Source organism: Rhamphochromis longiceps, linkage group LG9, assembly GCF_057381845.1.
Source record: "Rhamphochromis longiceps isolate RC_006_pf linkage group LG9, R_longiceps_female_GT1.1, whole genome shotgun sequence".
Classification (NCBI taxonomy): Eukaryota; Metazoa; Chordata; class Actinopteri; order Cichliformes; family Cichlidae; genus Rhamphochromis; species Rhamphochromis longiceps.
Window position 1 is genome coordinate 31762605 of NC_140565.1, and position 20995 is coordinate 31783599.

Consider the following 20995-nt stretch of genomic DNA (forward strand, 5'->3'; position numbering starts at 1 on the left):
AGTGAAATTCTTGTGTGCGAGCTTCACAAGCAACAGAGTTGTGCAAAATACAATAAAATAAAACGAGAAAAATATAAGGATGGCTAAATCTTTTCCTTGGATAAAGCTCGATGTCAAGCAAACAACTACGGGATACAACTGAAATACTTATTCACAACATCTTAATTATATACGTAAAATAAGACAACCGAAACATGTCGAACCCCAGAAGCAAAACCTGAGATACAGATGAAAGGCTGCTGAACACGGATGCACAGCAGACGAGGAGGAGCTCGGTGGATAGATTCATGTTTATATAACTGCTCGATCATATATTACGTCAGAAGTAGGACTTCACTTTCCAAGGATCAGGTCTCCAGAGGAAACGCCTCACTCCAGCTGACAGAGGTGAACATTCAGGATGAGGGGAGATATCAGTGCCACACCAGCACCATCAGTGAAATGTTCATCATCCTGAATGTGGACGGTAACAAAACTCTTTTTAAAAAGAGAGGAAAGACTAAAGCTGCCACGTTTACAGCCTACGCAAGAAATTGAACCACAAACATCTTGAACCCGTATTATTAACTAAATAATTATAATAGTCTGAGTTGTTACTACAATACCTAATCAGTGATGTGGTTATTCAGCATTGTCATTCCCAAATCATATGACCTCTGACCTTTGACTCATAGTTGTTAAAGTGTGTCAGAGGAATTCAGCTGAGAGCCAAAGGGACTTTCTGAGGTTTGAAGCCCCAAGGCCTGTCTGTGACACCAGGACTGATCCAGAGTCATTTTTATAACACTTCAAATACGTAAAGATTACATGACATGTTACATCATTAATCATTATCTGTATTTAGACATGCTTTGTCAAAACACTAACACAAATGTTATATTTTACTGTGGTCTGAGATTCAGATTCAATTTTCAGAAAAGGAAAATTGTGACATGAAAATCTCTTTCTGACTTCTTTAGAAATATATTTTTCTTTTGGTTTTTTTAATTCTTAGGGGTTTTTTTTTTCAGCACCAGTCCGTAAAGTTAATCTCCAAAGAGTAGGACAAAGGATCACCTGCAGCTCAGATGGGATCTACCCTCAACCTGAGCCCACCTGGTCCACCAGTCCTTCATCCAGCATCACCAACAACAACACAACAGCCCAATAGACTGAGCAGCAGCTTTACAGCATCAGCAGTTCTCTGATACTTCCAAACAGTGACATGGATCTATATTACATCTGTGCAGTCAGCACTGGCAGAAACAGGAAGAGAGCAACCTTCAGAAAAAGAGATTATACATCCATCCATCCATCCAGTGGAACATTTTCATCAGATCTTTACAGGAGATTCGATCTGAACTCTGTGGAGCCTGATCTCAAGGGTTTTAAGTCTGACCCTGAAACCACAGGAACTTTCTGTCTCTTCAGGTTCACTGTGATCCAGTGATGGGAGTGATTTCAGCCCTGAGTGATCACGCTGATGTTTGCACAGAGCAGACAATGAGGTGAATGTTTGGGCACATTGGTAACAGTGAAACAGTTTATTAGTAACGTGGGATTGTTTGTGTTTGGAGTATGAACTGAGATTCCTGAAGCTCTTGTCACACTGGTCACAGCTGTAGTTTCCTTCCATGTGTGCATGTTCATGATAGATACGACTACCTGGATGTGAGAAGCTTTTTTCACAGTGTCTGCACTTGTATGGTTTCTCTCTTGTGTGGACTCGTTTGTGTGTTTTAAGGGTGACTGCAGTGATGAAGGATGACCCACACTGATCACAGAGGTGCTTTTTAACCCCACTGTGAATCAGTTCATGTTGTTTTAAGTAACTTGATGTGGGGAAGCCTCTCCAACATTCTTTGCAGTATTTCAGTTTGTCTCCAGTGTGTCTACGTTGATGTCTTTTTAGGGAGTTTTGCTGACTGAAAGTTTTTCCACAAAGGTCACAACGAAAGTCTTTCCCACCACCACGGTGATGACAGGGTTGAGAACTGGATCCATCTGTGTCGCTCTGCTTCTAAACAAAGACACAAAGACAGTGTAAGTTAGTCCTTCAACATTTTTATCCCGAACGTCGCCTGAAGGAAAGAGCATCTCTGCAGACGTCCAATTACATTTTACTGTTTCAGTTAACACAGATAAAAATATAAATACATACCTCACAGTAACTGCACTTGTAGAGTCTCTTTCTGGTGTGGATCTGTTGGTGTTCTCTCAGGTAATGTGGAGATTTAAAAGTCTTCTCACACAGGTCACATTGATATGGTCGTCCCTCAGTGTGGCTAAACATGTGTTGTTGTAACTGTACGTCTGTTGTAAACTGTTTGCCACACTGATCACAGCAGTACACATCATGTCCGGTGTGAATGCGTAGGTGTGTATTTCGATTCTGTGTATGGCTGAAAGTTTTGCCACAGATGTCACAGCTGTATGCCTTAATTCCAGAGTGGGTAACTAGATGCCTCTGTAAGTTGCTACTGCGAGTAAAAGCTCTGCCACACTCAAATCAAATCAAATCACTTTTATTGTCACATCACATGTGCAGGTACATTGGTACAGCACATGTGAGTGAAATTCTTGTGTGCGAGCTTCACAAGCAACAGAGTTGTGCAAAATACAATAATGTAAACAAGCAAAATACAAGAATGGCTACATCTGAAACTAATAAATATATGTACAATATATAATAGTATATGCATTTCTGGATGTGTATACTAAATATTTTTCTACGTGTGTGTGTGTGTGTGTGTGTGTGTGTGTGTGTGTGTGTACACATATTTTACAAATTAAATAGAGTAAACAATGAATAGAATATATAAAAATATACAGAGTTGAATATGTGCAAAACAGTGGCATTACTGTACAGTATGGAGTGCATAATGTTGAAGTTCCAGTAGTGAAGCTGAGGTGTCTATGACGTGTTCAGCAGTCTGATGGCCTGATGGAAAAAGCTGTCTCTCAGTCTGCTGGTACGGGACCGGATGCTGCAGAACCTCCTTCCTGATGGAAGTAGTCTGAACAGTTTATGGCTGGGGTGACTGGAGTCCTTGATGATCCTCCCCGCTTTCCTCAGGCACCGCTTCCTGTAGATGTCTTGGAGGGAGGGAAGCTCACCTCCAATTATCCGTTCAGAGCACCGCACTACTCGCTGATCACAGCTGTACGCTTTAACTCCACTGTGGATGAGTTGGTGTCTTTTTAGAGCATCCTTCCAGAAAAAAGACTTTCCACACAAGTCACAGCTGAACGGTCTCTCTCCAGTGTGGATGACCTGATGCTGTTTTAGATTACCCTTCTCAGTAAACTTCTTCCCACACTCGTCACAGCTGTATGTTTTCTCTCCCTTTCTTCTGTGAGGTTTGTCGGCCTCCTGAGAGCGCTGACTTCTCGCTCCATGTTGGTCCTGCAGTGACAGAGATACAAACAGAGGCAGTGAGTGAAATGCAGTCGTGGAACAAACTCAACCTTCAAACTCCCTCCATTAACACTAGTTTTAAACCTGAAGGTGGAGTGTGGCACCAAACACCTTAAAGGTCTCTTATCCCCACCTGCTGGTAGTTCTAACACATTACATCCAACCTGCTGTTAAAAATAATTCATGACTGTTCAAACACTAAAATCATGCCCATCCCTGCTGCTGTACACAAACATTAAGATTAGCATGCTAACACACTCAGAAAAGTAATAAATGTTTACCAGGTCTATACTTTTTTTTATATTTCACGTTGCTGTTTTCTATTAGATATTTTTATACTGGTGCAACGAATCAAAAATAATTCATGACTGTTCAAACGTTTCACTGTAGAAAACATTGGATAAATTTTTGATTAAAGGCGATTAAATGTCATTCATTTTCAATCTATATTAATAGCATTTCAATTTGTATGAGCAAAAAAAAAACTAAAAAAAGGGGAAAATATACAGACTTAATGTGTTTACTGCCTGATACCGGGCTACCGTTGTGGTGCTTTGAACGTGTTTTTGCAGTGATGAACCAATATTAAGTCTGTTCGAACGACAATAATACCAATAATAATAATATTATTATTATTAATAGTAATCAGAATAATAAAAACAACAACAACAATAATAATAATGTACTTCCACAGCATGTCTTTTATCCCAACCACTCTCTGCAGATGGCCCCACCCCTCTGTGAGCCTCATTCTGCTGGAGGTTTCTTCCTGTTAAAAGGGAGTTTTTCCTTCCCACTGTCGCCAAAGTGCTTGCTCAAAGAGGGTCATATAATTGTTGGGTTTTTCTCTGTATGTATTAATGTAGGATCCACATTACAATAAAAAGCACCTTGAGGCGACTGTTGTTTTGATTTGGTGCTGTATAAGTAACACTGAATTGAAAATGTAAATAATACTACTACTAATAATAAAGAATAACAATTGCTTGTGACTTCTTAATGTTTGTAAACACCATTTAAAAATACATAATAAAATGCAACACAGTCATATAACAGGTTGGGAGGATGAGAGTTTTAGACGTGACTGATTATTTGGTGAAACTGTGATATTTTCCTCACCTTCTGTGTTGAGCTCATTGTTTCCTCTGTAGTGACTCAGCTGAGTCCAGATGGCTGAAAATGTTCCTCTGCTGCTCCGTCAGACTCTTCTCCTCCTGCTGATCAGCTGGGACACAAAACAGATCTTTGTTAGGCTCCACACTGCACTGAAGAGTCAAAGTGTCTCATATGTTCATCTGACAACACAAAGTACAAATTTCACTCTGATTGCTTGTAGAAATCTTGTGAGACGTGTTGTGCTGCAAAGTGAGGAAACTCTCTCACTCACTTATACTTCAGGAGGAACTTTGTCACATTGGCTCTAATATTCTAAGCAGCCCTTTACTATGACAGGGCCAGAAAGTCCTATTTGAAGGTTTGGGAGAAGGACCATGTTAAAGGTGGATTGGGGTTTATACACTTTGTTATGATACAGGTAAGGCTGTAAGAGCCTGAGAAGGTGTCCTGAATGAACCTCTAAAACCAGTTTTCAGCTAACGACTCTGCTTCAGTCTGGAAAACAGCAACTACAAGTTTAAAGACTCCATCAACAATTCACACCCAGCAACAGCCTGAACAGCTCCTCCTATGGTTTCCACAAACAGGGACAGACCTGTTACTCCCCCACCCCACACTTTCAACTCCTTCAGCCCCCCAGTCCCACCACCTCCACCATTCCCCAAACTTTGATTCTGTTCATCTGGACGTAGCTTTTGCAGTAGGAGAAACATTTCATGACTCATCCAAGTGACTTCTTCAGTTTCAGCCGACTGCAGGTTTCCCCAATCTTCAACAGTGCATTTGCATAATGACTGAAACGAGCACCACTGAAGGAACAATGGGCTGGGAGGTCAGTTATTGAGCATTAATATGCAAATTCTCATGATCATTGATCAACAACCACTGATCGCTTGCAGCGACTCCCCAACTCTCTCTGAATGGTACTCATGGCCATTGATCAGCGGTCTTTGATTAATGAGCTTTGATCAGTGGTTTCAGTGCTTTCCTTCCTGCTTTGACTGCAGCTGTGTTTGACACAGGAAGACATTATTACATTCTTCACGATTATACTTTATTCTTTTTGGGGGAAGTGCAGCTTTAAACCTTCACATGATTCAAGTCAACCCAACAAATCAATCTGAACGATCACAGGTGGGAAAAACTTCTGTAGATAAAATAAAACCCAACATTCAATCCACAACATGATTAAAAACACGACTTCACCAAATCACGAAGAGCTGCACATTAACCACCACAATATATTTTATTCTCGGTGCTTTCAAATATGAACACTGTTTACTTTCATCTCTGTTTCATTAGTTTTTGTTAACATCTTCCTGTGCATCACTTTACAGCAGCCAGACTCATTAAAATGAGACTTTGTAGGAGTTCACTTCCTCTCATGTGTTCATCCACAGCAGCTGGACAATAAAGTTTATTGTGACCCTGATACTGCAGCAGATCGCGCTCATCCATTTCCTGTTATCACTTCAAATAGAAATGAGGCTGTAGAGGTTTGGTGCAGGCAGAAAAACAGCTGCAGGGACAGTGGCGCGGCTGCCCCTCTGTTGGTCTTCCTTGGTCTCTTGTGTTCTGGGGGCCTCTGGATGTCTGGAGTTTTGATCTCCTCCATACCTGCTTCATGCCCTGGAGGACGGGGCTGTGGCCCCCCCACACCCTCTAGCAGATCATTACATGAAGGAACCTTTTAAAAAAACAAGCGCGTCCATGCTCACAGGTGTACACACGGGTGATCACACCCACAAACTACACCCTTTTTGGCTCCTACCTCAAAGCACTCTGTGTTCTGTTGATCTTATGTGCTGCACAATAATGTTTAATATTTAGTATTTACTGTCATATTCCCATATATCATTGTGATGCTGTTTATTCTATTACTCTTGTTCTCTTCTGCTTGTTTTCTTTTTTCTTTCTCAGCAGGTGATCCAGGTGATTGATATATGCATTTTTTATTTCTTTTTTTTTTTTCTGCTCATACTGTTGGTTTTTGTTTTTTGCCCTTCTCCCCCGTCCCTCTTCTCAGCTGTTTCTCTTTCCCTCTTTCTTTCTCCCCTTCTTTCCCCCAGTCAAGTCTGTCCCGTATTCAGTAAATGAAAATAAAATAAACAATAAAAGGTGAATCAAATGGACCATTACGGCAAGGCTGGGATTAGAGCTGGGCGATATATCGAGTTTTTAAAAAATATCGATATATTTTTATACGAGATATAAGATGTGACAATATCCTTTATATCGATATAGTCTATGTTACGTTATAATTATACTTGTGGAGCCGCAAGTTTGCCTCTCTTTCGTCCACTTTCGTCTTTACGCAACGTTACTCGGCCTCACCTCTCCTTCACTGAACACAACTCCCCCTCCTCCCCCATCGCTTCACCTGCAGGAAGCGACAAGATGGACACGGCAAATCTCCGTTAACAAGTTACTGCGCATCGCCCCGTGCGTGGGGCTGGACGGCGTCAACGTGTTGGGAACAGAGCAGCTGTGAAATCTGTCTTTGTTATTGTGCTCAGCGTCTTTTAGTTTACATTCTGACTGCACAATTGTGAGCTTTTTGTTATGCACAAAAACAACATTGTTTTCTTTTATTTATGGAGCATTGTTATTTAATAAATGCTCATAATTAATTTTTTAGTAAATTTTATGTACATCTGCTCTATGTTAATAAAAGTGCCCGTGTGACATCTGGAACACAGCTTTGACTAAGAACTCTCTTTTTGTTCTTATTTTATGGCTTTAAAAAATATATCGAGATATATATCTTATATCGCCATCCAGCTAAAAAATATCGAGATATGAATTTTGGGTCATATCGCCCAGCCCTAGCTGGGATGGTCAATTTGGTAAAGCAAATCCGCTGGGCATCTTTCTTTGCCTTTAGACAACAATTCTGATGGCAAAAGAGCCAAACGGGACAGGCAAAAAAAAAAAAAAAAACAGCTGCAGGGACAATGAAAAGACTTTTCTGCTCCAACTTCTCCCAGCATGCTGAGCTAATGATTAGTTGGTGTTTTTCTCCAAACGCTCTCTCACGCTTCTCTCAACGTGTTCACAATAAACTGTGAACAGACACCGAGGAGAGCAGCAGAAGACCTCATTCAGGAGCTAAACTCAACATGAACTGAACTCACAGTAAAGTTAGCTCGGTGCTTACCTTTAGATGAGCCCACAAACCGAGAGAAACTCCGCGATGAAGCTGGAACTCTTTCCAAACACAGGAAACAGATCAGGGAGCAGAGACCCACGTGGTTCACGCTGATCTCAGCTACGATCCAGGAGACAAGGGTGGGCAGATCGATGCAGATATCGATCCAAACGGTGGTACTACTTTAGTCTCTTTGAATGAAAAAACAGCTCTCTGTGCCAACGCCTCCTCTCGTGGAGCGTCCTCACTTTGCTCCGCCCCCTCCTTCTTCTTCTTTACATCGTTTTTTGGCGGTTGTCAAACAACAAAATGATGAATTACCGCCACCAACTGGTGTGGAGTGTGAACTGGAACGTCGACCCTCAAATCCTCCCATTTTACTCTTTTAAAAACTGGAATAAGGCCTGATAACTTTCACTTCTTGAGTCATTTTGCAGTAAATCAATAAGATCCAGTTTCATTTTTATGTTACTGAGGTTTTGGATCAGTTACCTTCTCACAGTGTAATATAACATGCTCTACAGTTTCTTCTTTTCTCTTTTTTGAATGATTTGAATGGAGGTTATAATCCACCATCACTGAACTGAAGAGATCTCTAAGTAGGAAGTCATCAGTTCAGTTTTTGATCAATTTCAGGGTATTTTATTTTACTGGCGAAGTTGTTTTGGTGATTTTAGGTTTTCTTAGTGGTTATATTAATGTTATGAAATTGTATTTTATTTATTAATTCATGTATGTATTTCCTTTTAAATATAGCACTAATTTACAATGGGAGTTTCCAAGTTGTGTTATTGCTGGGTAAATGTCATTTAGAGATTTGTAAACATATTCTAATAATATCTTTAACAGGAGTGGCTGATTTTAAAAATTGGATTGTTTATGTCTGTAATATTTCATTAATCTCTGTTACTCTGTTATTTCTCTCCAGACTCAACCTTGTTTTTCCCTATAAAACACAGTTATACATCAAATATTATAAATCTGACTTTGACAAATATTTAGATCTTCACACATTTCAGGGTCCAAGTTTGGGTTGACTGAAGTGTTTGCTTTTATCCCCACAACTTCCTAAACATTTTACTGTTATACATAAACAGAAACGAAAAATCTAAAACATGATATATGCATTACTGTCTTCAGCCTCTAGGGCTGATTATCAGGAAGTACATTCTCCTCCGATAAGCAGCTAAAAGCACTTCTCTAACCAAAGGCTGCAAATAGACAACATAAAAGTTTAGAAACAGTAAAACAGATTCACAGAAGCCACAATGATATTAAACATACAGCACTGACAGTGATGACAGAAAACATTACAGGTGAGTTTCAAAAACAATAACAGAAATACAGGGTTGAAGTTTATGAAACTGATGAAAGATTTATTACCTTTTAAAATACTAGTACTATTTAAAATACAAAACCTGAGAAACACAGAGGAAAGGCTGCTGAACACAGATGCACAGCAGGTGAGGAGGAGCTCGATGGAAATGAGGAAATAATGCTTGAACACAAATTTTGTTTTGCTGGAAAACTGAACAACCCAGCACATTCAGGAGTTCAAGAACACAGAGCACACAGTCAACACTGAACTCGAGTCTTTACAGTGAGAAAACTCCCACTTTGGAACTAAAAGAACAAAAATGCTTGATTCATCATAATTTCCTTTATATATTTCAAAATATCAGCTAAAGAGAATAAATAAATTAAATTGCTGCACATTTGGCAGACTAACATGTTAAGATTATTCAAAAATCAAATTTATGTTTTTATAACATTAAACGTAAAGATTCAAATGGAAGTTTTTCTAAAGTTATTTCATGATATTTATATTATGAAAAGCAGTTTTGACATTTTAAGTTTTTCCCATTTTCAGATAAAATAAACACGCACAAAACAAAAGCAAACAACAAGAACACAAAGCTGGAAAACCCACCCGATTGACCAAAAGCAACTCAAAATACTCCCACACAACAGAACCTCCTCTATTCCTCGCTGGCTCCAAATCTCTCAGCAGAGGCGGAGGCAAACTTTACATACACCCAGGGTTTAGCCCTAATCCGGGGGGGGGGGGGGGGGGGCTTTAGAAATGACTGAAAGACAGGACACCTTAAACTAGTTTTTTAATTAAGCAGCAAGGCAGAACAAAATCAGGACTGCATCAAGACACGAGGACTAAACCCCAATTCAACCAGACTCAGAATGAAAACAGGACTACAGCAGTTCACAATCAGGACTACTTAGGACTTAACCAAGACAGAACCAGAATCAGAACTAGATGATAGTAGCACTAAAAATCATCATAGCCCTGCACTACACTTATTTTTTAATTCTACCAAAGTCCACTATTTAGATTGAGAAAAGTTTATATAATTATTTAGCCTTGTTGTGCAAACAAGCCTGCAGAACTTAATAAATGTAGAATTTTAAAAATAGCAAACCTAAAGAGAAACAGGTACGAGATACACGAGTACCTATGATACTGTGATACTTTTGGTAAACAACCGTTTTGGAGGAAGGAAGGTTCAGGTTTTCAGTAGTCATCATTATGGGCTCATCCGATTAGAATGAGAATAAGCAGTCATCAATCATTTGCAGGTTTTGTGGTTTTATTGTATAACGGGTAAAGGAAAGAAAGACACACATGGACTGCTCTCTCTAAAAAGAACTTAAAGTACGATTTAAATAACTCAAAATGATACATGAACTCAGGAGACTCAAAGAGAAACTCACCTCAGCTGCCACCCCATGTGGGAGTGAAGAAAGAGTGAGGGGTAGGTGAGTGCAGTCCTTATATATATATATATATATATATATATATATATATATATATATATATATATATATATATATATATATATATATATGTGTGTATATGTGTATATATATATATATAAGGAAAATACTAAAAAAATTAAGATAAACAAAATAAATATTCCCTTTAGAAAATTTTTTGCTCCATAAAATAGTTGTTTTCTTTTAGAATCACGCATCTTAGCGGTAGGATATACATGAAAAGAGACACAAATTAAGTGTTTGAGTGAAAATGTAAATTTTTCCACTCTATGGTCAACTGACTCGGTGAATCAAACGACTCAAAGAAACCGATTCACTTTGGTGAGTGACTCATTAAAACTCGATTCAGTAAAAGGAATCGACTTTACTATCACTATGGCTGTATCCCAATTCAGGATCTGCAGCCTTAAAGGCCGCATTTCAAGGCCAATTACGTCACAGCAGCGCGCCGAAGGCTGTCCCAATTCAAAGGCTGCTCGAAATGCGGCCCTGAAATGCGTCCTTCATTTCCCTGAATTTTAAGGCTGTGGCAGTGTAGACTTCGTGGCCCAACATATCCCAGAATGCATAGCGCGGCGATGGGTGTGGATAAATTTGCAGAAAAAAACGGCGGATGAGGGGCGGCCAAAGAGTACACTTTAAGTACTGAATATTATGTCACTTATTTATGTGCAAATGTTTAATAACAAAGAAAATTAAACATTACTGTTGGCCACATGTCGGCAAAGTTATGTGACATTAGTGACGTTTGTACTAACTTGGTTTTAAAGCCTTTACTTTAAAATATACGCCGTTCAATAGCTGAGCTTAATCTTACAGAGAATGATCAAAGCTCATGTAGAAACAAACAAACAAATGAACAAAAGATTTTCTCCTTCATTTCTGTCAAACAAAGCTGTAGGACACGATTCCAGTGGTTAGTATCATGGTTGCTAGGCAACCTGGGCAGCGCAACGGAGGGTTTTTTTTTTAACTTTATTGACAAACAACAGTATCAGCGCAACGGAGGCTAGACCGTCCCATTTCACAAGCCTCACACTTTCGGCCTTAGCGGTCTTTGAGTACGCGGCCCTTGAGGATCGTTGAGGCTGCGTACTTTAAGGCTGCAGACCCCGAATTGGGATACAGCCTATTGCTCACTTGCTTTGCTTGACTGAGGGGACTTCCTGTTCAATAAAGTTTTTTTTTTTTCCAAAATAAAGGCGTTTCTAAAGTGCATTACTTGGAGCAACCAGAGAGGATGTTGTAAACACATAACGAATAACAACTGATTGAGAATGATATTTAAGTGATACATTTTACAACTTTTAGTAATAACAGAACAGTGTCAATAATTAAATTACATGTGTCATAAATATTTATGTAATTAATTATTGCCACATTTAATTAATTATTTAAGGGTGTATTTAATTAATTCGTTATGGCAGTCCTGGCGTTCCATAAGATTCTAGAATTACAGGATTTCTGTTAAATAAATCATGTTTACATGAAATAAACAGAAAGGAGTTGTGATAACAAAATCTCATCAATCTCAGCAAACTATCTACTGGAGCGGTAGGTCACTGAAAGTGATCCACTTACATTTTGTTAATTTGATGGAGGTTCGTTTGTTTGTTTTGTTCCTGTGAAGAAACGTGTGGTGGACTCGGCCACTGTTTGCTGATATTTCTTAAGGGGTGTCGCCAACTTGTAAACAGGTAACTGAACAACACATATGAAGCCATGTGGGAGGAATATTCCTGCTGCGGTCAGTTGTTCAGTGTAGGGGATGTCCTGTTTTCATCCTGTCTCCCACTTACAATTAGAGATAGGCAGTAACGCGTAATCCGATTACTTTTTTCAAGTAACGAGTAAAGTAAGGGATTACTATTGCAAAAACGGTAATTAGATTTCCGTTACTTTCCCGTAGGAACACTGCGTCACTAAAACCATGATTTTTTTTTTTTGCGAGAATGTCTCATAACAGTGACGTAAGCAAGTGCGACGTTTGTGACAACAACAGGCTGCAGATCAACAGTGGATCATATATCGAGTGCTGAGAGAGTATGAGCGTGCAGCGTTTAAAGCGTGGAAGTACTGACTTTACTTTGAGTTTGATTCCATAAAAAGTGACAAAAACATTTGTGTCCGTTGAGCGTGGGAAGAAAACTTCTTTTTACAGCGAAAAAAACCCTAAACTTCCAAGCAAGCACCGTGTGCGCTACCATGTTATTGGAAATTCACAGAGAAACACGCGGATTCTTTCACTGACCACTGCGGCACACCTGCACCAGGGTAAACCTCCGCCTACCCAACTCCTGCTTTACAGGTGAAAATAGAGCAACAGGACCGCTAGTCTTTGGTTTCATTTATTTTCTGCTTCACTCACATTTAAGGAACCTAGGATCTAATGCCAAAAGGACAAACTATAAACAAAAGAAAACACAGAGCGCTGTGTCATACGATCCAGGACTGTGACACCGTATTTAATAAAATCAAGTTTTTAAATTGTTTTAGGTGCTACTGTTACGTGTTTGATTCTATTTTGATTTAACATGAAACCCTTGTGAACTGAATGTGCCTACGGCTCCACCCTATTGAAATAGGTACCTCCCACAGGTCGCACTTATTCCGCCAACAATGTGGAGGACCAGTTGTTTTAGATTCAGCAAAATCAAGGCACTCAAAAAGATCCTCTGGAAAAGATTAAAATTCTTGGAACAGAGTTTAATACACAGAATTATATCAACAGGAAGAAAATACAGTTTTTCTTGCCTTCTGGCAGCTGAGGCGAGAAAAAAACAATCCCAGGTTGCAAAAACTTCATTAATATAATTGTAGATAATATTTGACCTAAATATGCGGGTCTTGTGATTTTAAACATGTAGGTTAGATGCTTATCACAGTGATTCCATTATTTAACCACTCCAGTGTATGTATAGTGTATACATGTCAGTATAAGTCAAGTGTATACAGGTATATATGTCATACAGTTGCAGTGGCCTCATTGTTCTGACAAAGAAAACAAACCTATCGACTACACTACACAATGGAAACATGGTAACAAATAGGGATGGGAATCCTTTAAGTTTTATCCGATACCGGTGTCAAACTGGAAATTTTGAAACCGTGCCGGTGCTCGAACCGGAGGTTAAAGAATGGAAAACACAAACTTTGTACAAAAACCTCTTGTGTTTTTATTTTTAGCAGTCTTTTTCTGCAAAATGATAACCAAGTTAGCCTTTTCTGTTGATACAACATACCTCCTTTGGTTGGAACCGGTGCTACACTGGCAGGGCTAGAGGCCAGGACTCCACTCTTCGGGTTCTTGGGGGATATTGCTAACTCCGGGTCCGATAACAGGCACCACATCTGCAGTAGATGTGCTCGGTGTGAGGTCTTGCAGCAAGCTATCAAATACGGTGCATTTTCTAGCTTTTACAAAAACGCTATACATCACCAGGTGCTTCATCAGATTCAAGGTGTTACCTCCTTTGCACAGTATCACCTTAAAGCACTTGTTGCAGACTGCTGAGTTTGCATCTTTTGCTGTGAAGTACAGCCAGACTTTTGAGTGCTTCGCCTTGGGCATTTTCAATCTGTAGCTCTGTTGCAGGGTGTTTTGGTACAATTCTTTATTCATGGCTGTGTTTTGGGGCAAAATTGTGAGCCGACTCCCTTGAATGAGAAGCAACCCCACACATAAATGGTCTCAGGATGCTTTACTGTTGGCATGACACAGGACTGATGGTAGCGCTCACCTTTTCTTCTCCGCAAAAGACTTTTTCCCAAACAATCGGAAAGATGCTTCATCTGAGAATATGACTTTGCCCCAGTCCTCAGCCGTCCATTCACCGTGTTTACATGTTTTTCAATAAATTAAATCATGTTAACATGAAATGAACAGAAAAGGAAAATTGTGACAACAAAATCTCTTTCTGACTTCTTTAGAAATATGTATTTTTCCAGCTCCAGTCCGTAAAGTTAATCTCCAACAAGTAGGACAAAGGATCTGACCTGCAGCTCAGACGGGATCTACCCTCACCCTGAGCTCACCTGGTCCACCAGCCCTTCATCCAGCATCACTAACAACAACACAACAGCCCATCAGACTGAGCAGCAGCTTTACAGCACTGGCAGAAACAGGAAGAGAGCAACCTTCAGAAAAAGAGATTATACATCCATCCATCCAGTGGAACATTTTAATCAGATCTTTATAGGAGATTCGATCTGAACTCTGTGGAGCCTGATCTCAAGGGTTTTAAGTCTGACACTGAAACCAGAGGAACTTTCTGTCTCTTCAGATTCACTGTGATCCAGTGATGGGAGTGATTTCAGTCCTGAGTGATCACGCTGATGTTTGCACAGAGCAGACAATGAGGTGAATGTTTTGGCACATTGGTAACAGTGAAACAGTTTATTAGTAACGTGGGATCGTTTGTGTTTGGAGTATGAACTGAGATTCCTGAAGCTCTTGTCACACTGGTCACAGCTGTAGTTTCCTTCCATGTGTGTACGTTCATGCTTGTTACGATGACCTGATCGTGAGAAGCTTTTTTCACAGTGTCTGCACTTGTATGGTTTCTCTCCTGTGTGGACTCGTTTGTGTGTTTTAAGGTGACTTGCAGTGGTGAAGGATGACCCACACTGATCACAGAGGTGCTTTTTAACCCCACTGTGAATCAGTTCATGTTGTTTTAACTCAGTTGATGTGGGGAAGCTTCTCCCACATTCTTTGCAGTATTTCAGTTTGTCTCCAGTGTGTCTACGTTGATGTCTTTTTAGGGAGACTTGCCAACTGAAAGTTTTTCCACAGAGGTCACAACAAAAGTCTTTCCCACCACCACGGTGATGACAGGGTTGAGAACTGGATCCATCTGTGTCGCTCTGCTTCTAAACAAAGACACAAAGACAGTCCTTCAACATTTTTATCCTGAACGTCGCCTGAAATAAAGAGCATCTCTGCAGACGTCCAATTACATTTTACTGTTTCAGTTAACACAGATAAAAATATAAATACATACCTCACAGTAACTGCACTTGGAGAGTCTCTTTCTGGTGTGGATCTTTTGGTGTTGTTTCAGGTGATGTGGAGCTTTAAAAGTCTTCTCACACAGGTCACATTTATAAGGTCGTTCCTCAGTGTGGGTAAACATGTGTAGTTTTAACTGCCTGTTGGTTGTACACTGTCTGCCACACTGTTCACAGCAGTACACATCATGTCCGGTGTGAATGCGTAGGTGTGTATTTCGGTACCCTCTCTGGCTGAAGGTTTTTCCACAAATCTCACAGCTGTATGCCTTAATTCCAGAGTGGGCAACTACATGCTTCTTTAAGTGGCTACTTTGAGTAAAAGCTCTGCCACACTGATCACAGCTGTACGCTTTAACTCCACTGTGGATGAGTTGGTGTGATTTTAGGGAAGCCTTCAAGGAAAAAGACTTTCCACACAAGTCACAGCTGAACGGTCTCTCTCCAGTGTGGATGACCTGATGAAGTTTTAGTGTAAACTTCCTAGCAAACTCTTTTCCACACTCGTCACAGGTGTGTGTTTTCTCTCGCTTTCTTGGTTGAGGTTTGTCGGCCTCCTGAGAGCGCTGACTTCTCGCTCCATGTTGGTCCTGCAGTGACAGAGATACAAACAGAGGCAGTGAGTGAAATGCAGTCGTGGAACAGACTCAACCTTCAAACTCCCTCCATTAACACTAGTTTTAAACCTGAAGGTGGAGTGTGGCACCAAACACCTTAAAGGTCTCTTATCCCCACCTGCTGGTAGTTCTAACACATTACATCCAACCTGCTGTTAAAAATAATTCATGACTAGGGATGGGTATCGTTTAGGTTTTATCCGATACCGGTGGCAAATCGGTACTTTTGAAACGGTGCCGGTGCTCAAACGGTACTCAAACCGGTGCTTAAAGAATGGAGAACACAAAATTGGTCCAAAAACCTCTCATGTTTTTTGTAAAAAGATAACAATGTTAGCCTTTTCTGCCGCTATGGGGCATATATGGTATCACTCTTGGCTGGAAGCAGTGCTTAAACAATGGAAAAAACACAAACTTTGTCCAAAAACCTCTCATGTTTAACTGTTTTCCACTTTTTCTTTGGGCATTTTAGCCTTTTTGGCCAGGGTGAAGGGAGTATCTGCCATCAAACAAGAAGACAGCCGCATGTAGCTATGATGATGTTTGCTAGTTCACCTTACATGCATTAATGTAATAACGTGATTAGCCTACTCAACGTAAATTACACACGAACAACATTAAGCTACTCACGCAGAGAAGAACGGCTGCTGCTGCCATCATCATCCTCATCATTTCTGCTACACTGGCAGGGCTAGGGGCCAGGACTCTCCTCTTCATGTTTTTGGGGGATGTTGCATAACAGGCAACCCACCCGCAGTAGATGTGCTCGGTGTGCGGTCTCACAGCAAGCTATCAAATACGGCGCATTTCTGGGCTTTTAAAAAAAAAACGCTATGCGTCGCCAGGTGTTTCATCAGATTCGAGGTGTTACCTCCTTTGACAGTATCACAGTATCAGCTTAAAGCACTTGTTGCAGGCTGCTGAGTTTGCATATTTTGCTGTGAAGTACAGCCAGACTTTGACCGCTTCGCCTTGGGCATTTTTAATCAGTAGCTCTGTACCTAGGCCCGCCTATTATCCTCGGAAACGTAAAATGATTGGCTAGAAGTGTATCACAGCTCAGGAAAAAAAAGCACCAAAATAAAGCAGCGAAATGTGCGCTGCTTTTCGGTCTGGTTACTACCGTTTATGTCAGAACGACACCGGTACCCATCCCTATTCATGACTGTTCAAACACTAAAATCATGCCCATCCCTCCTGCTGTACACAAACATTAAGACTAGCATGCTAACACACTCAGAAAAGTAATAAATGTTTACCAGGTCTATACTTTTTTTTATATTTCACGTTGCTGTTTCCTATTAGATATTTTTATACCGGTGCAACGAATCAAAAAGAATTCATGACTGTTCAAATGTTTCACTGTAGAAAACATTGGATAAATTTTTGATTAAAGGCTATTAAATGTCATTCATTTTCAATCTATATTAATAGCATTTCAATTTGTATGAGCAAAAAAAACTAAAAAAAAGGGAAAATATACAGACTTAATGTGTTTACTGCCTGATACCGGGGTACCGTTGTGGTGCTTTGAACGTGTTTTTGCAGTGATGAACCAATATTAAGTCTGTTCGAACGACAATAATACCAATAATAATAATAATATTATTATTAATAGTAATCAGAATAATAAAAACAACAACAACAATAATAATAATAATGTACTTCCACAGCATGTCTTTTATCCCAACCACTCTCTGCAGATGGCCCCACCCCTCTGTGAGCCTCATTCTGCTGGAGGTTTCTTCCTGTTAAAAGGGAGTTTTTCCTTCCTACTGTCGCCAAAGTGCTTGCTCAAAGAGGGTCATATAATTGTTGGGTTTTTCTCTGTATGTATTAATGTAGGATCCACATTACAATAAAAAGCACCCTGAGGCGACTGTTGTTTTGATTTGGTGCTGTATAAATAACACTGAATTGAAAATGTAATTAATACTACTACTAATAATAACGAATAACAATTGCTTGTGACTTCTTAATGTTTGTAAACACAATTTAAAAATACATAATAAAATGCAACACAGTCATATAACAGGTTGGGAGGATGAGAGTTTTAGACGTGACTGAGTATTTGGTGAAACTGTGATATTTTCCTCACCTTCTGTGTTGAGCTCATTGTTTCCTCTGTAGTGACTCAGCTGAGTCCAGATGGCTGAAAATGTTCCACTGCTGCTCCGTCAGACTCTTCTCCTCCTGCTGATCAGCTGGGACACAAAACAGATCTTTGTTAGGCTCCACACTGCACTGAAGAGTCAAAGTGTCTCATATGTTCATCTGACAACACAAAGTACAAATTTCACTCTGATTGCTTGTAGAAATCTTGTGACACGTGTTGTGCTGCAAAGTGAGGAAACTCTCTCACTCACTTATACTTCAGGAGGAACTTTGTGACATTGGCTCTAATATTCTAAGCAGCCCTTTACTATGACTGGGCCAGAAAGTCCTATTTGAAGGTTTGGGAGAAGGACCATGTTAAAGGTGGATTGGGGTTTATACACTTTGTTATGATACAGGTAAGGCTGTAAGAGCCTGAGAAGGTGTCCTGAATGAACCTCTAAAACCAGTTTTCAGCTAACGACTCTGCTTCAGTCTGGAAAACAGCAACTACAAGTTTAAAGACTCCATCAACAATTCACACCCAGCAACAGCCTGAACAGCTCCTCCTGTGGTTTCCACAAACAGGGACAGACCTGTTACTCCCCCACCCCACAATTTCAAATCCTTCAGCCCCCCAGTCCCACCACCTCCACCATTCCCCGACGACCACTGATCAAAGCTCATTGATCAAATGCTGTGATTGCAGCGACTCCCCAACTCTCTGAATGGCCATTGATCAGCGGTCTTTGATGAATGAGCTTTGATCAGTGCTTTCCTTCCTGCTTTGACTGCAGCCATAGCTGGACTGGCCATTGGGCATTTGCCCGGTGGGCTGCTGGCGATTTTTTGTTTTTATGGGCCGATCGATTTTTTTTTTTTTTTTTTTGGAAGGGTGTAAATAATGAAAGGTGTTGGAAAGGAGGTGCAGAAAAAATTAGGGCCAACAAGAAACAAGGCCTTCAGGCAGACGCTGCTAAATGTGTAAAAATAATTGAAATGTTTGGCGGTAGCTATGGCATAGCTTCCACAGATTTAGCAACATCAGCAAGTGGTGGAGGCCAGCAGGTGGATAAGGGAAAGGGGAGGCAAGAGGAGGAGAGACCCGAGGTGGCCGCCGGTCATAGTGGCTTAGGAACTGAACTTCAGGTAAGAAGTTATGATCTGGGCCCTATTTCAGGAAGCCGGTTTAGAAAACTCAGAGTGAAAAACGATACTCAGGGTTGAGTAACCCCGAACTGTCCAACTCGGAATATTCGGTTTCAGAAAGGCTGATAACAAGTAGTTCAATCAACGCGGAGTTCCTTTAACCCCAAATTAAGCGCGCGCATGAGGATACATAAAGCCCTGATTAGTGGAGCACAGATTAAGCGAGTCACCATGGAGACGGAGGGAAAGAAGGCGCGGTCAATGTATTTTACAGCGCTTGAGGCCGAAATTCTGATGGCAGCATATGCCGATAACATGCAAATTTTGCAGGAAAAAAGTAACACAGCCTCAGCTGCAAAAGAAAGGGAGCATGCGTGGCAAAACATAGCCGACAGAGTCAATGCGTGAGTGTAAATTTAGGGATTCCCACCCATTTAACACGTTATTATATTTTATTTTTTATCTCATACATTTTATTTTGTGACGTGATGTGAGCGCAGGTGCAACCCAACAGGCCCCAAACGTGCCTGGCAGCAAGTAAAAATGAAATATAAAAATATAGTCCAAACAGGTAAGGTGAAATTGTATTATGAGCCATAGTGCTTGGTCTGTTTGTCCGATGTAAATCAATTGCAGTTAGAGGCTACATTAATTTTCTTTCTGTAAGCACTTATTGAAATTATCTGAGCACATTTCAAGTACATATTTGCTTACTCTGTATGCTCAAATGTGACCCGTTATAGCCACTAGAAAAAAAGCGGAGGCCCGAAAAACAGGTGGGGGTCCTCCACCACCACCACTCACAGAGCCTGGCCACTTTTGGCTTCCACATTTGTGATAATGTTGGCAGCATCACATATGATCTTCACAGTGCAGAGAACACAAATTAGCATCCATTACTATAATGAAATAATTTGTTAGTTTGAAATGCTACAGGGAACTATGTACCTGTACATTAATGCTGTGGAAAGACTTCCTGTTCACATAGTCTCCTTCATTTACTGAAGGAGCAATGATTGGAATGTCAGTGCCATCTATACAGCCAATCACGCCTGGGAACCCTGAAAATAAATGTAAAATTTAAGTAGTAGTTCAAATATCACCACATCATGAATTAAGTTTTGTTCATCCTGATACCTGCAATTTTGTGGAATCCCTCTTTGATGAATCTTGTGGATCTATGACCGGGGAACACCACAAACGAGTGCAGGAGACGTTTTTAATGCAGTACAGTTGTTATTATTAAACCCCTGTTACATTCTGACCGTTAAAATGAATAACATTCATATATGAAATGAAATTGTTTCAAGTAAACTGTATATGGTGTTAAATAGGCCTAAACTACTGTACTTTAATGTCGGCATTAAGGGCTGTACTTCAAGAGCCATATATTTTATGAGGTGGTACTCATTGTGATATATAGAGGACAGCAGGAGCAGAACAGACACACAGCAATAACCAACAACAACCCTGCAAGTGGACCTATTTTGGGGGTACTTGTGTATCATGTAAGCACTGTGCAATGCTCTATGTGACAAATATTAAAAAATAAATTTCATTAGTATAGATGAAATATTTTGTTCTCTACAAATGCCAGGCAGCCCTGAAACCCTCTGAACTCTAATGTTCACAATCCAATAAATCGATAGACTTTGAGGAGCATGAATTAGACTG

The 20995-nt window shown here is 40.2% G+C and overlaps 2 protein-coding genes across 3 annotated transcripts in view; one reads left to right on the forward strand and one right to left on the reverse strand.

Moving 5' to 3' along the window:
• Positions 1 to 86: 86 nt before the first annotated feature.
• Positions 87 to 1186, forward strand: LOC146662595 (programmed cell death 1 ligand 1-like; the record flags this gene model as incomplete). The annotated part of the gene is given in 2 exon segments (XM_085417897.1): positions 87 to 532; positions 1011 to 1186. Coding segments are annotated over 2 exon segments (459 nt in total), but the record flags the coding sequence as incomplete, so codon positions are not given.
• Positions 1187 to 12832: 11646 nt separating this feature from the next.
• The window catches only part of LOC146662596 (uncharacterized), a 67468-nt gene continuing 59305 nt past the window's right edge, over positions 12833 to 20995 (reverse strand). The window contains exons 6-7 of one of the 2 annotated variants that reach the window (XM_085417435.1): positions 15455 to 16051; positions 12833 to 15323 (exon numbers count right to left, since the gene is read on the reverse strand). In XM_085417435.1, coding sequence (XP_085273561.1) covers positions 14637 to 15323; positions 15455 to 16051 — 1284 coding nt within the window. In that variant the 3' untranslated portion in view covers positions 12833 to 14636. The remainder of the gene's footprint in view (positions 15324 to 15454; positions 16052 to 20995) is intronic. The other variant, XM_085417434.1, reaches the window with a different exon arrangement.